Source organism: Lucilia sericata, unplaced genomic scaffold (genome assembly GCF_015586225.1).
Source record: "Lucilia sericata isolate MDLA Ls3-8-SP2 unplaced genomic scaffold, ASM1558622v1 Contig000885F_arrow, whole genome shotgun sequence".
NCBI lineage: Eukaryota > Metazoa > Arthropoda > Insecta > Diptera > Calliphoridae > Lucilia > Lucilia sericata.
In genome coordinates, this window is record NW_023994874.1 from 80,001 (window position 1) to 97,391 (window position 17,391).

At 32.3% G+C, this 17,391-nt stretch overlaps 1 protein-coding gene across 2 annotated transcripts in view; it reads left to right on the forward strand.

The window, feature by feature from the left end:
• Positions 1-5,331, forward strand: part of LOC119608825 (eukaryotic translation initiation factor 5B) — a 40,489-nt gene extending 35,158 nt beyond the window's left edge. For both annotated transcript variants that reach the window (XM_037963361.1, XM_037963362.1), the window contains exons 9-10: positions 2,962-3,123; positions 4,964-5,331. In XM_037963361.1, the coding sequence (XP_037819289.1) occupies positions 2,962-3,123; positions 4,964-5,071 (270 nt within the window). In that variant the 3' untranslated portion in view covers positions 5,072-5,331. The remainder of the gene's footprint in view (positions 1-2,961; positions 3,124-4,963) is intronic.
• Positions 5,332-17,391: the final 12,060 nt, after the last annotated feature.

Below are 17,391 nucleotides of genomic sequence, written 5' to 3' on the forward strand. Positions count from 1 at the left end.
GAAAAACTGGCGACGAATTACCACATACATACGTGATCGAATAAAAAACATTTCGATATCGAAATTATGCTTATTCAATATCTAATGCCATCAAGAAAAGGGCAATTACACTTGAATATACTTGATCACGTATGCTAGTATGATCATATCTATGATCACGATCTAGTCTATAGACAAGTACGAAGATTAGTTTAGATTATTCTCATTGAATAGGTCGTCGACTATTCAAGCGATTAATCAATAAAATAATAAAACGACTGATCCATAGTTAAATAAGATTACAGTTGACTAGTCCATACAATAGGCAATAGAAAAGTGCATAGACTAGTCAATAGATGAGTCCATTGAATATTCAATAAACTACATAGTCAACAAATTTGTCAATGAACTGGTCACACTATTGAATAATTAGACTAGTACGTAGTACAGACTAGACTAGTCACTAGACTAAAATATAGACTAAACTATAGACTAGACTATAAACTAGACTATAGACTAGACTATATACTAGACTACAGACTAGACTATAGACTAGACTATACTAGACTATAGACTAGACTATAGACTAGACTATAGACTAGACTATAGACTAGACTATAGACTACACTATAGACTAGACTATAGACTAGACTATAGACTAGACTATAGACTAGACTATAGACTAGACTATATACTAGACTATAGACTAGACTATAGACTAGACTATAGACTAGACTATAGACTAGACTATAGACTAGACTATAGACTAGACTATAGGCTAGACTAGACTAGACTATAGAATAGACTATAGAATAGACTATAGACTAGACTATAGACTAGACTATAGACTAGACTATAGACTAGACTATAGACTAGACTATAGACTAGACTATAGACTAGACTATAGACTAGACTATAGACTAGACTATAGACTAGACTATAGACTAGACTATAGACTAGACTATAGACTAGACTATAGACTAGACTATAGACTAGACTATAGACTAGACCTATAGACTAGACTATAGACTAGACTAGACTAGACTATAGACTAGACTATGACTAGACATAGACTAGACTATAGACTAGACTATAGACTAGACTATAGGACCTAGACTAGACTATAGACTAGACTATAGACTAGACTAAGACTAGACTATAGACTAGACTATAGACTAGACTATAGACTAGACTATAGACTAGACTATAGACTAGACTATAGACTAGACTATAGACTAGACTATAGACTAGACTATAGACTAGACTATAGACTAGACTATAGACTAGACTAGACTATAGACTAGACTAGACTATAGACTAGACTAGACTATAGACTAGACTATAGACTAGACTATAGACTAGACTATAGACTAGACTATAGACTAGACTATAGACTAGACTATAGACTAGACTATAGACTAGACTATAGACTAGACTATAGACTAGACTATAGACTAGACTATAGACTAGACTATAGACTAGACTATAGACTAGACTATAGACTAGACTATAGACTAGACTATAGACTAGACTATAGACTAGACTATAGACTAGACTATAGACTAGACTATAGACTAGACTATAGACTAGACTATAGACTAGACGACTAGACTATAGACTAGACTATAGACTAGACTATAGACTAGACTATAGACTAGACTATAGACTAGACTATAGACTAGACTATAGACTAGACTATAGACTAGACTATAGACTAGACTATAGACTAGACTATAGACTAGACTACAGACTAGACTATAGACTAGACTACAGACTAGATTATAGATTAGACTATAGACTAGATATTAGACTAGACTATAGACTAGACTATAGACTAGACTATAGTCTAGACTATAGACTAGACTATAGTCTATACTGTAGACTAGACTATAGACTAGACTTAAATCAAAGCAAAAGTTTTAACAAATGCTTAAAATAAAATAAACTTTCGAATTTTAAAGTCTCCCTAATCTGTAAGCATTTGAATGAATGAATTTTGATTCAATCCAATTGTATACATTTCAACACAGAGCCGACCTGCTGCTGCTGCTGCTTGTCGTCAGCCCACAATTGCTGACTATTACAAATGCAGCATTTTTTAGCTTTTAACACAAACCATTCAAAATAAGAAATCTGGTTAAAAAAATCTATATATGCCTACTTACCGACACTCACACTAAAAATAACAACTTTAGATACCGTGAATATTTTTTCAGTATTTTGATAGTAGGATTTTATAAATTAATAATTTAAAAAAAAATTTGCTCATGTTTAGATTGTTTGAGATGGCATCAATTAATAACTACATCAGAAACTATAACATCTTTACAGGTTTTTTATTTAGAATTTTTCAAGCCCTAACAAATATAGACTTCATTATTTATATTTCCCCAACTAAAATTATTTAATTTTTGTTGTTGCTGTCATAAAATATGTAATATTATTGTTACTTTATTATTACGTATTTTACGTTGTATTCGCTGCTGTTGTTGTAAATAATATTTTCTGGTTTGTGGTATCTATACATACACATCTACCGCCCACAGGAAACACTAAGCTTTTAATTTCCTGTCATAAGAAGTATGTATGGATGTATGTTTGTATAAACGTATGTTTGTTTAAAGAAAAATGTAGATAGAGTTTTTTGATGTACAAAGTAAAACTGCTATAGAAGGTTTCTTTTTACGATTTTTTTATATAAAACTGGTCATAAATTTACATTTATAAAATACATACAAATAAGTACAAAATAACTAAAGAAAATCTATCTGCAAGAAAGTAAATGTTGTGTCTGTTACAACGACTAATACTGCCCACCTTTATTGAACACACACAAGAAATTCATTCATAATGTTGTGCAAAATTTGTTTTGAATTCAAAGTTGTTATAAAATTGTTGGAAATTCCCAAATACATACATACATGTATGTATGTATGTACTTTTATTTACAAATAATTAAAATTTATGTTTTTTTTCGTTTAGTTTGTGGACATTGGTATTGTTACTTCGATTGAATCGAATCATAAACAAATTGAAAGTGCTCGCAAGGGTCAAGAGATTTGCATAAAAATTGAACCCATACCTGGTGAATCACCAAAAATGTTTGGCAGACATTTCGATGCCGATGATATGCTTATGAGCAAGGTAAGTTTTTAAAATATACTCTATGATTTTAAGATTTCCGACGAAGCTCTCAATTTTGACGATATGTAATTGATTAATCAGTATAAAAGGTTCCCACCAGAAATATCTCAAGTGACAGACATTTGCTAAGTCAGAAGCATTTTCCATAAGATTGCGATATTACATCTTCCTCGTCATCATCATATATAGGTAGATCTTCCCCGTCATAGATAGATAGATAGATAGATAGATAGATAGATAGGATTAGATAGATAGATAGATAGATAGATAGATAGATAGATAGATAGATAGATAATATGATAGATTAGATAGAATATAATAGATATATAGATAGATAGATAAATAAATAGATAAAGAGATAGATAGTTAGATAGATCGATAGATAGATCGCTCGCTCGCTACGCTCGCTCGCTCGCTCGCTCGCTCGCTCGCTCGGCTCGCTCGCTCCTAGCTCGCTCGCTCGCTCGCTCGCTCGCTTCGCTCGCTCGCTCCCTCCCTCGCGCCCTCGCTCCCTCGCTCGCTCGTTCGCTCGCTCGCTCGCTCGCTCGCTCGCTCGCTCGCTCGCTCGCTCGCTCGCTCGCTCGCTCGCTCGCTCGCTCGCTCGCTCTCGCTCGCTCGCTCGCTCGCTCGCTCGCTCGCTCGCTCGCTCGCTCGCTCGCTCGCTCGCTCGCTCGCTCGCTCTCCCTCTCTCTCTCTCTCTCTCTCTCTCTCTCTCTCTCTCTCTCTCTCTCTCTCTCTCTCTCTCTCTCTCTCTCTCTCTCTCTCTCTCTCTCTCTCTCTCTCCTCTCTCTCTCTCTCTCTCTCTCTATCTCTCTCTCTCTCTCTCTCTCTCTCTATCTCTCTCTCTCTCTCTCTCTCTCTCTCTCTCTCTCTCTCTCTCTCTCTATCTCTCTCTCTCTCCTCTCTCTATTTCTCTGTCTCTATTCTTTCTATCTCTCTATCTCTCTATCTCTCTCTCTCTCTATCTATCTCTCTCTCTCTCTCATCTCTCTATCTCTCTCTCTCTCTATCTATCTATCTATCTATCTGTCTCCTACTTTTCAATGTAAGTTTTTGTTAGATAATTACGTTATTAAGGCAAATGCAACAAAATGTTTCTTAGTTCTCGTTTGCGAAGAAAATTGGAGGGTTATAAATAAAAATAACATAAATAAATTACTTAAAGTTTAATAATTCGAAAGTAATAAATGATAGCTTTAGAATATCATCTTACATACTGGCAAAATATTAACATAATTACTGTCCTGAGTATAAATAATTAAACCCCACAAGACAATTTAAACAATTTAAGTACACTTTAAAGAGTTCTTAAATAAAATCTATTTGTGTTTGATAAAAATGTTTGACGTCATCAATTACCTTCTACAAATGCTTGTATGTAAAGTTCATTTTATATACACATTCGACTATACATATATACAAATGTAGTACATAAAGATATGGTATATAAAACCAAAATATAAGAATGAATGCTTTTGAAAATGACACATTGACCCAGTTATTTTATAGTGACTGTATATGCATTTCATGCAAAAAGAAATGAACAGAAAAAATAACTACAGAATCTATTTTTAGCAACATGACCTACAAAAGTAACTACTAACTGACTGACGTTAGTATATATGAATAAAACGCTGAATGAACAGAACAACAATTTAAAGTTAGAGAGAAAAAAGAAATGTCCTTATTCCGTTCAACAACTTAATTGCAAATGCGTCATAATTTGTAGTTTTACGACTCCCTGGTTTGTCCTTCTTTTAGAATATAAGTTAAATAGTTTTTACTAACTATTGTTATTTCTATTTAAAATATTTTTTGTTTTTAATTTTTCTAATTTTAGATTTCTCGCCAGAGTATTGATGCTTGCAAAGACTATTTCCGTGATGATTTAATCAAGGCTGATTGGGCTCTAATGGTTGAATTGAAGAAACTCTTTCAAATTTTGTAATTTAATTATAAATGTCTAGAGACTCTAAAACATTTTGCGGCTAAATAATGCAACATTAATTATTAATTTACGATTGCCTCTGCCCAACTAAAACAAAAAAAAAAAAAGAAGAAAAAGCAACAATTTAGTAATTTATTATTTTTATCCTTTTTTGTTTCAAAATTTCATTTGAATTTCAACCAAATGTTGTCACAATAAATGAATGTTTGATGTATGAATAAGAATCTGTATTCAGTACTTTTTTGTACAGTTTCAACGTATTTTATGGGTCTTTTCTTTACATTTCATACCAAAAGGTTAACGGAAGAGTTATTATTAAATTGTATAAAGGTTTGTATTTAAACAACTGACTATGACGTCATTGGCTTAAAAAAAAAAAAAAAGCAGAAGGTTGTTCAATGAAAGAATGAATGGACGGACGGACGAATGGATGGATGCTTGGTTGAGAAAATGTAAGTTCCTTAACCGGCAACTAAAGGATATTGACCTACATACATAACTGTTGTATAGTTACGTTAGTATCTCTGCAGTGCAAACACACAGTTACTTACCACACAACAACATTGTAGTTGTGTAAAATGATGATGACTGTATTAGTTGTAGTTGTTGTTCATTTAACAAGGCTGAAGATGATGATGACTATAAAACGCTGAGAACAACATGCGCATGCTTTCATTCATAAAAAAAACAAAAAAAATAAAATTTCAGAAGAAAAACTATGTTAAAATGTGAATGAACTCAGCTGCACCAACCTTGCCACGAATGTTTCAAGTATTTTGTATGTAAAAATGCACAAATCAATGAAAATATAAATGAATGGAAAGTGTACATACAAACCAAACTACATCATAATACTTACATACATATATACATACATACAAACATAAATACATCTGTCTGTATGTTTATACGACTGTATATATAACGAACGACAAGCGTGCCACCAAATGAATGAGTAAGTGAATCAATCGCATACTCATATGTGTGAGTATGTTTGTTTGTAATATTTTTAGACCATCTCTCAATGAATGTGAAGAAAACACACACACACTTTCACAATTGGTTTATTGAATGAATGAACGATTGAATGAATAAATAAAATAATTTTTTTTTTTCAAAATTTTGATGACATGTTTCGCTAAAGGCCAATTGCAATAAACAAACAATGCAACCAACTAACCATTCAGCCATCCATCCGTCTGTCTGTCTACATATTTGGGTCAACTTTTACAAGAAAAGGCTATGAACCTTGGCTGTTTTGTATAAAGTAGCCCCTTTTGAACATAAAGGACGGACGACTGCATTTACGTATGCACACCCAACATATGAATCAAGACAACAATACGGTTTTTTATCTCCATTTTGGCTTCAATGAAGCTGCTTTAATGCGAGAATGCTGCAGAGTCCTTTTCGATTGCATACATATTAATCTATGTATAGAGAAACAAAATCCTTGAAGTAAATGACGCAAATTTTGTTCATCACTTGGAAAAAAGTACTATTAACACCTTCAACTTATGTATGTATTTAGTAGTTCCATTTAAATTTTGTATGAGTGTAATATTTATCATTTCTTTTATTTGTCCAAAGCCTTCAAAGTTAATTTCAAATTGTTTGTTGTAAGAGGATTTAAAATATGATTTGTTCAACAGATTTAAAAGTTTGCACTTATTAATTAAAAATTTTAACATAAAATACATGTCTTTGTGTAGTATACTCTTCACCTTCGAGAGAAGAAGTTTGTAAGTTTTACAATATAGTTTTATATATTCCGAGATAACGGAGTCGATTTAGCAATATCCGTCTGTTCGTATGAATGTTGAAATATGTTTCAGAAGATAACTTCGAGATCCAAATCATCAACAATTTTATCAGTCGTGCTTTTGATAAGTTTCCTATTATATACGGAGATATAAGCAAAATAAACTTCAAAACAGGATCCAAAACTTTCAATTACTTTATATACTTTTGGGGAATTGCTTCGTAACTTTCATATTTAATATAATTTGTAACCAAATACACAATGTTATCGCGATTATTTATTTTAGTTTGTATCCTATCTAGGTCATTGCTAGGAACAAATCATTTACGTGAAAATTTGTGTATTTCTTTTTATTTCACCACTTAATACCATTATTGATCAAACATTTACTATCCAAACACTTTGAAGATAAATATATAAATCGGTTTAGAAGTTATGTAATGTACTTTCATACAAGTTTTACTACCAAATAAGTAAGAAAGTATTGTTGGTCATGGTCGATTCCCTACACGAATTGTTAAAATATCGACCGATCCTCAAACAATTTTGTGAATAGTTTTACGTTTACATAAACTGAATTTATCCAGAATTTAATCGCGACATAATCTTGTTTAAGCAAATTGTGGACATTTAACTCATTATCTGAAGGAGTCTTTGTGTGGGGGACCTTTGTGAGGTTCGATTAGATTAGTTTGAAGGAGCACGAAGCATTACGACCTATGTGTGAATCTTTTGTGCAGCCCGTTGGTTCACCATAATAGTTTCAGTTCACGCATGAAGGTAACTACTGATTTAGTTGGTGGGAGATTAAAGACGTCTTTTGGGGTTAGTAAGGACCCAAGATCTTAACCCTGTGGGTCCCTAATAATGGGCAGTTGCATAAAATATGCTCTGATGTTTCCTTTGTAGGCCACAGAATCTGCATAGATTCGTTATAGAGTTGCCTAGAGTGAATTGGTATGAGATGGTACCTAAGACTTTTCGACTCTTTTCGACTTTTTTCGACTTTTTCCGACTTTTTGCTTTTTCTACTTTTTGACTATTTTCGATTTTTTTCGATTAATTTTTGACTTTTTTCGAGTTTTTCCGTCTATTTTACAGTTTTTGACTTTTTTTCCACTTTTTTAAAATTTCTTTTTGACTTTTTTCTACAATTTTCGAGTTTCCGACTTTTTTCGACTTTTTCCGACTTTTCGACTTTCTTCGACTTTCGACTTTTTTCGACTAATCGACATTTCGACTTTCAGACTTTTCGACTTTTATTAACAAAGTCGACTTTTCGACTTTTTCACAGAAGATAGTCGAGTTATCGACTTTTTTGGAACAAAATAGTCGACTTCGACTTTTCGAATTTTTTCGGCAAAAAGTCGATTGTTCAATTATTCGAAAGTCGATTTATAGAACCCTAGTATTTAGTGTTTGCGTATTTCTGGGGAATGCCAAAGAAAATCTCGGAGTCCATTAGTTGGCGACGAGCTCCCCTATGTGCTAAGCAGTCTGCCCTTTCATTGCCAGAGTGTAATTGTGAGGGCGTGATTGTCTAGTGGTTAGGGCCCTATGTTGTAAGGTACGATAATTACAAGATTCGATAGAGTCATCAAAGCTAGTATAAAACTTAGCTGCGCCGCTATTTGTCGAAATTAAACATAATTATGAGCTCTATTGGGAGGTTCAGTTGTATAGGGACTAGGTTAAATAATGGACCGATTTTAACCATTTTCAAAAAGTTTCGTCCATGGGACAATAGAAAATCATTTACCAAAAATCTTAGACCCGATTGGTATACTTTCAGGTGGGTATACGACAAATATTATTGTGCGTTACAAACATCCGTACTACGGTTATAACTTTTATACAATTTTTTAAAATTTCAAATCAGTCCTACCCATTCCACATAGAATATAAAAAAATATATATCATTTTTTTCGCGAGTATTAAATAAGTTTTTGTGGCAAATGCTTGTAATATTTCGATATTTACTCCAAACTAAATTTTAAATTTTTTAATACAAAATCGGAAATTTTTGATATTAACAACTGTCATTGTTTGACCCATAACATTTACACGAAAAAAAGCAAGGATATAATAGTCTGCCCTCGATTTGGCGCGGAATGTTTTTGCACAAAAATGACCCGAGACCCAGATTTTCGTTGTTATAACACTACAAGTCATAGCCATAGCATTTGCAGAAACATTGGATCGAGGTAAAAATTAACCACTCTCCTTATAAATAAACATAATTTAATCAAAATTTCCGAGTTGAGCTATCAGTTAAAGCCCTAGTGTGTCATTATAATGCTCAAAGATAAAAATCAATATTTCGATATAAATAAACCAAAAAATAAACTTTTAAATTCTGAAGGATATTAAAAAAACCCAAAGTTATTTAAAGAGTTATTTCCAGAACACTTTGTTAAATAAATTATGAGTGTTTGCATGTATGTATGTATATATGTAACTATTAAAGTGTGTGTATTTTTCTAATGACGTCATTTATATGTACATATGTATGTATATAAATAGGAAAATAGAAAAAAAAAAACATCCTCCACATAGAAACAAATATTACATTCAAAAGCAAATTCATTCACAAAATTTCATGTGGAACTAGGTTAAAACCGACCGCAGTATTGTGATGCTGTCGTGTGGATTCCATTTACTCATACATTCAAGCAACAATACCCGCATACATTAGAAATAGCTATTGGTGAGTAAGTTTGTGTTTGACTACAAGGTGAGTTGAAAAAAATGTCCTTTAAATAGGTATGAATGGGGTGGATTTATTTTTAAGTAAGTTTATGAGAGAGCATCTAAGAGAGAGCCAAAATGAGTTATAAAAAAATCAATTGATAAAAATTTTGTTGTTGTTGTTAGAAATTACAAGGAGACTTGTGACAAAAGCAATCGTTTTTGTTTTTGTTCAAAATTTTCATTGATAACTACAAAAATACAGAGCAGAACAATCATCAATGAACGAACATTATAAGAACGTGTCCTTCAGTTCATTGCTTAATTTTACTTTTAGTTTATGGGAAGTGAGCACTATCCTTGAATTAAAAATAAAAACTATTTATAAAATATATGAGATTATGCTGTTTGTTTTATTTTAAGATATGAATTATAAATATGTACATAGTTTGTTGTATAAGTAAATGTTAATTTAGTACAAAAGAATTTTATTTTGGTTTCATTTGGTTTCATAATTTTTCAAGTACATTTATTTTGTAATGTACTATTTTGAACAAATTAAAATTTATTGTTCGGGGAATAAACTATTTATTATGCGTCAATTATAAAATTCGGTGGAGAGATTTTGGCTTGTAAGAAACTTACTTCTGTATATCTTATTTCATAGCTGTACTAAAATTTGTAAGCCAGTAATGTGCTTTAAAGTCATTTTCTAAAGGGGGCCTTATATGAGGGGTAGGGTCAATTATGGACCGATTCTCATAAATTTCGGTAGAGAGATTTTTGCTCGTAATTTCAGCGCTGTACTCGTATTTTTAAGGCAGTAGTGAGCGTTAAAGTAATTTTCTGAGGGGGACCCTATATGGGGAGTAGAGTCAATTGTTGGCCGATTCTCATAAAATTTGATAGAGAGATTTTAACTCATAAGATACTTGCATATGTCGAATTTCATCGCTATACTCTTATTATTAAGGCAGTAATGAGCATTAAAGTAATTTTCTGAAGGGGACCTTATATGGGGGGTAGGGTAAATTATGGACCGATCCATCATAAAATTCGGTATATAGATTTTTTACTTATATCGAATTTCAGGGTTAGACTAGTATTTTAAGCCAGTAATGGGCGCTAAAGTAATTTTTTGGAGCGGACCATATATGAGGGGTAGGGTCATTTATGGACCGATCCTCGTGGTAGAGAGAATTTGGCTCATATGAAACTAATTTATGTCGAATTTCATTGCTATACTCGTAATTTTAAATCAGTTATGACTGTTAAAGCAGCTTTTTGTATGGGGGCTATGCGAAAACGTGAACCGATATTACCCATTTTAAATACCAAACAAACCTTACCTATAAGAAATATTTGTGGAAAATCTAGCTCTTTCTATTCGGACTCTATAGTGGTTTCAACAGGCAGACGGACGGACGAACAGATGTGACTAGATGGTCTTAGAATTTAATAAGGACCTAGAATGTATATACTTTTGCGTCTATGATCAATATGTCGATGAGTTACAAACGGAATGACAAAATCAATATACCCCCATCTTTTTTGATGGTGGGTATAAAAAACAAAATACGCAAAGCAATGAAACCAATACACATCCAAACATACGTTTATTCCAATCCAGAATATATATTCTTTATAGGGTCGGAAAATTATATTGTGGAAATGACAAACGGAATGACAAACTTATATACATATATATCCTTCTTACACAAAGGTCGACAAAATTTGTAAAAAGTCGAAACCCGAGACCAAGTTATACATTCATAAGAATAGCCGAATCTGACCTTAGAATTTATTCATCACATCTGGGATTTGAAATTTGAAAATTTTGAGACGTTTTAACAACGCCAAGACAACTTTTTTGATGATGTATGCTATCTGAAAGTCCATTCTGTCACCTATAAGATAAAGGCTTAACATTTGACATCTCTGTATCTTCTTCGAGATAAATTCAACTAAAACTTTATGGAACAATAAATTGACAAAAATTTAATTTTTCGTACTTTCGCCTTTATTTTACAAAAGATGTGATGGAGAAATTCTGATGCCAGATTCGGATTTAGCTCAATTATTTAAAAATGTATGAGTTGGTCTCTGAGTTAATGGCTTGCATAATTTAACAAAATTTGGTTCATTCTAATATTTTACCCATAGGTACCATACAACCTCATAGTATTTCTGTAATAATCGACAGATCTCAAATGATCCGATCTACCATACAAACTTAATTTTTAAAAAATTCCTTAAACGTCCAAATTTCAATTACAACTAGTATTATGTTGGTCACCAATAAGTTTTTCACATAAAAATATTTGACCCTAGCTTAAATATAATACCATTTTTATACCCTAAACCTTCCTGAGATGTGTATAAGTAAAGTGCTTTACGTGAACACCTGCCTCTCGGCCTATTTCAAGATGGTACTTTTACAACCAAAGTGTGAGCTTGAGACGCCACTTTGTGTGCTTTGCACCCACATGCTGGTAGTATTTTTTTTTTATAGGGAACCACATAATCTGGTACCACGGGAACCGGCATAGTTTCGGACTTTGTCTTGTACCGGTTATTAGAGAGGTCCCTTCGGGGTGCCCGATTTCGCGGGAAGAGAATGTCGGTTAAAATACTGATGCACGATAAATCAATAATTCGGGATAAGTTTGGTGCTGTAGCCAACAAATAACCCGCAGAGGAGTGACTTTGGGAGTAAGCGTTGGTGCTAAATGTATATGATACGGAATGAATCTTACCCATCCGTATAACTAGAGCGAGTGTGTCGGATCCTGTTGTCTATGAGTGTGTCGAATGAATGAGAAGTGTACTGGGTTGAGTGGTGATCTTCTACAAGTGATACCATAGAATTTTAATTTCTTGTCCAGGTATGTTCAGGGTTTAATCTGTTCATACCAGATTTACCACAGTCTGTTCTCTGTGAATAAGAACAAAAATACGTCTCTAGGTGCTGTTGCCGACTTAACAGAGGCTATACCATCTGCGTGGATGTAAACGGAAGTGATGTCTTTGCATCTCGGAAGTTAAGCAACGGTACAGAAATGGTCGGATATTAGATAGCACGAGTACTTAAGCAAAGTGCATGCACATGGACCGGCAGTACAAAAATTGCCACCGGCGTGTAAGATACACAAAGTGGCCTAGTCATCACACCCAGTATTTGAAAAAGTTCCACCGTGAAATAAGGTCAACACGACAGGTGTTCACGTGAAGCAATTCGACATCTTGTGGTCTAGTATGCAGAGAAAAAACCCTGACAAAGAAGGAAAATTCAATGGTCAATCAATTGTATAAGATATCGTACATCCATCACCATTCAACCCAGCACACTTCTCATTTATCTAAGTGTACTGGAGGATGCCCCACATTGTTGACACCAACTTATTCTCAACGCTTAAACTACAGCCACCACGTGCACCCCGAAGGGTCCTTTCCAATAACCGGTGCAAAACTCTGCCCTGCGGCCTTCCGGTAACCATGGTACCAGATGATAAGGCTCCCTGGTTCGACCCCAGGTCAAATCTTTCAAAGGAAAGGCCGAGGATACATTCAACATCAACAGTTCCGGTAGACTATAGGTATGTTACCAGTTCAACAAGGTAACATACTTCGGGGGATGTGAGAAGGGTATATATAAATTTGTCATTCCGTTTGTAATTTCTATAATATAATTTTCTGATCTTATAAAGATAACGGAGTCGACTTAAGCGTTGATCCAATAAATTTTGTTCGAAATTTTCACCTTAAAAAGTAGTTCTGGGTACACTGATTGTATGGGAAGTTTCTGGAACTAGTTTTAATTTTTGTTGGAAATACTCATCATTAGAATTATGTATGTAGGGTAGCTTTAGACACCTTAGTTAAAACAGTTCAGGAACTAGTTTTTTCCCAACGATTATTGTTTAAAATTGTTAAGATTAGATTAAGATAAATAAATTTATTTTCTTTTGTATTGATCTAATTTTTTTCAACTGGTTCCAAGAAGTTATTTCGAAACTAGTAGGCGTTGCATTGAACTAGTGTAGTACCAGTGTATATAACTAATGTCAAAGAACTGGTTCCTCAATAAAACACATTAGAAGTATTTTAGAATCACAATTATGTTTCAAATAAATTCCGAAATGTATGCTGAGTAGCAAATTACTTTATACAAGTGTAAATTAATAAATAATTATAGTTTTTATTGTAAATATTACAAATTTACAAGCATCTTTATATACAACTTTTAAACATTATTAAATATACAGACATACAGACCTACATACATATGTAAATATATTGTAAATAAACAATAATTTATAAAATATATAGATTTACATACAAATGTATATGTATGTAAAACATAAAAACAAAATTTGTTGTTAGTATTTAGTATTTTAAAAATATGGCGGAACTTTCAATATCAATATCAATATCAAGGGCACGCCCCTAAATACTATAAACAAAAATCTACCGCCCAGCTTTACTAAAGTTTGATACAAAAAATAGGTTTGGGTGTGAGTGAATATTCAAGTGCATACTACTATAACTTGGGTTTATAGAAACAACAAAAAATGGCCGCCAGTAGAGCCAAAACACACACACACAGACATACTTGTGAAATAATAAAATGACCTTGAACATGAAAAGCTCATTGGTGGCCTTCGTTATGCATTCATTGTCAAGGATAGTAGGTGTAGTTCATCTAACCCATTTATACTACACTTTAGTTGTTTAACACCCCTTCTGTATGCAATGTATGTATGTCTGGCCCGTCTGTCTGTCTGTCTTTCTTTCCATCTATCCAACGTCTCTTAGACCTTCTGTCATCTGGGCTACAAGTATCTCTTGTCATACTGCAAGGGAATATCAACGGAACTAGTCAGTTTTTAAAAATGTTTTTGTTGCTGTAGTTTTAAATAATTTTAAGGACATTTTAACTATTGTTTAACATTTTATTATATTGAAAATATTAATTGCTGTTGTTAATAATTTGCAAACTATTAATTATTTACCTGTACATAAGTGTTATCATTAATTAATTTCCATTTTCAAAAATTAAGATTAATAGAAAGTATTTTGTTTCCTTTATTTCCTTTACATTTCTCATGTTTGTAGTGTTTTTTTTTTTTCATTTGTATGTATGCAGCAATAACAAAAAACACACAGATACCCCAATACAAATGCAGTTAGATGTGCATGGAACAAATGTTCTTTTTCTGTTGTACGAACAAACGAAACATTGCGAAACTTAACAGCCAGGAAAGACCGAATAACGACAAATCATTCGGATTTATCTCATGTGGCACGAGGAGCTGGCGAAAGGATACACAGCTTTACGAAGCTTATGATTCGTTTATTATTCGTGATATTTTATTTCTGGCATTGTTTTTGTTTTTTTTTTATCTTTTGCATTGCCATTTGTAGAAATTGGTTGCAACATTTAGTTGCAGTATAAGTCTTGAGCAAGTTGATTGTATCTGTATGTCAGTAAATAATTTGCAAATATTTTACACAAATACATACATCTACTAAATATCTTATACATATAAAAAAAATATTAAATATAAATACATAATATTAATAGAAAAAATACTAGTGTATTTGAAACAAATATAAAAAAAAACATAATAGGCCTATAATTAATTAAATAAAATAATAATTATAGTTTGTTACTGTTGGTTTGTGCAAAAATAATTACATTTTATTAAATAAATTAAAAAACAAAAAGAAAATAAAAAAGCTAAACGATTAATTAAAACAAAATTAGTTTAATTGTTCGTTAAACAATTTGTTTCGTTGATTAATTCCAGGTAAGAATATTAATTATTTTAACTGCATATTTAAGTATTCTTTATACTCATTTCAATTCAAATCTAAAATGTATTTAATTTTATTTATTATTAACTATTTAAAAATCAAATTCGTTACTATTGGTTTAAAACCATTACAGTCTTATAATAATTTATCAAAGGTTTATAGAATAGTTTGCTTAAGGGGCTTATTCATAAACAAATGTTTATTTAAGAAACGGTTTATAAATCATGTTTTGTATGAAAATTTTGTTTTATAAACCTTTTATAAAATAAAATGTTCTTTATAAATGTTTACAGCCCAGGAAATTTAGCAAACAAAGGAAATTTAGATGGCTAAATAAAAGTTGGTACATGGCCTCTTCTTGGAATCTTAATTAAGATACTTAAAGTCATGCACGGTAAGCGAGATAATGAGACTCAACGGTTACAAAAACAGTTTCCTACAAATATCTCATTTCAGCTGCTATTGCAATTCTGTAGACAATTATGTTTCCTACATTTTAATTCAGGACTAGAGACAAAGAGTCAATGCATCCGAAAAAGGCAGTGATTTCCAATTGCGTCTAACCACCTGGTTGGCTCCAATTCGTCTTTTGTCACGGATGTACTCTTTGTAAACGAGGGCGAAGATAATCGTCACTTTAGTGTCCCCTTTGTAAGCGAGAGAGTGGACACTTAAAAACAAACTTTAAGCTTTTTGTCTGTCTCTTCGTAATCTATGGGGTGACGATTGACGTCCTCCTTGCACAAGCACATGTTAAAATAGCTAGTCACCTGGGCAGTGGGTGGCTAGGGGTAACCCTAAAGGTAGGTTAAAAAGGTAGTTCGATACTGTCCGACCGAACTGCTGGGATTAGTTTTTTCCGAGCTATAGTTCATTATTTTTCAAACTAACTAACTAACTAACTAACTAACTAACTAACTAACTAACTAACTAACTAACTAACTACTAACTAACTACTAACTAACTAACTAACTAACTAACTAACTAACTAACTAACTAACTACTAACTAACTAACTAACTAACTAACTAACTAACTAACTAACTAACTAACTAACTAACTAACTAACTAACTAACTAACTAACTAACTAACTAACTAACTAACTAACTAACTAACTAACTAACTACTAACTAACTAACTAACTAACTAACTAACTAACTAACTAACTAACTAACTAACTAACTAACTAACTAACTAACTAACTAACTAACTAACTAACTAACTAACTAACTAACTAACTAACTAACTAACTAACTAACTAACTAACTAACTAACTAACTAACTAACTAACTAACTAACTAACTAACTAACTACTAACTAACTAACTAACTAACTAACTAACTAACTAACTAACTAACTAACTAACTAACTAACTAACTACTAACTACTACTAACTAACTAACTAACTAACTAACTAACTACTAACTAACTAACTAACTACTAACTAACTAACTAACTAACTAACAACTAACTAACTAACTACTACTAACTAACTAACTACTAACTAACTAACTACTAACTAACTAACTAACTAACTAACTAACTAACTAACTAACTAACAACTAACTAACTAACTAACTAACTAACTAACTAACTAACAAACTAACTAACTAATTAACTACCTAACTAACTAGCTAAATAACTAATTAACTAAGAGGATCCGAAGAAATGCATCTAGGCCACTTTCGGACCTGTTGCGCTTATTTATCAGGTTTCTGGTTTGAATCTAGAAAAGGTACTAGAAAACACTTCATATTATTTGGAATAGCATCCCTGAAACTAGTGATTTGGTCATTACTTCTAGAACTCGTTTTCAGAAACATTATTGTGATTCTTAAGTACTTCTAAAGGGTTTTCTAGGAATAGGTTATGGAACTACTTCTTGCAACTATCCCAAAGAAGGGTTATTTATATGTTCTTTAAAGCTTTGCTACAACTATTTTCGTATTGAGCTTTACAACTAAAGCAAATTTTCTTCATAATACACCCCAGCAAAAACTTAACATACTTTTCAATGACTACTACATATAGTCCTGATTAAATAACGTCTTAT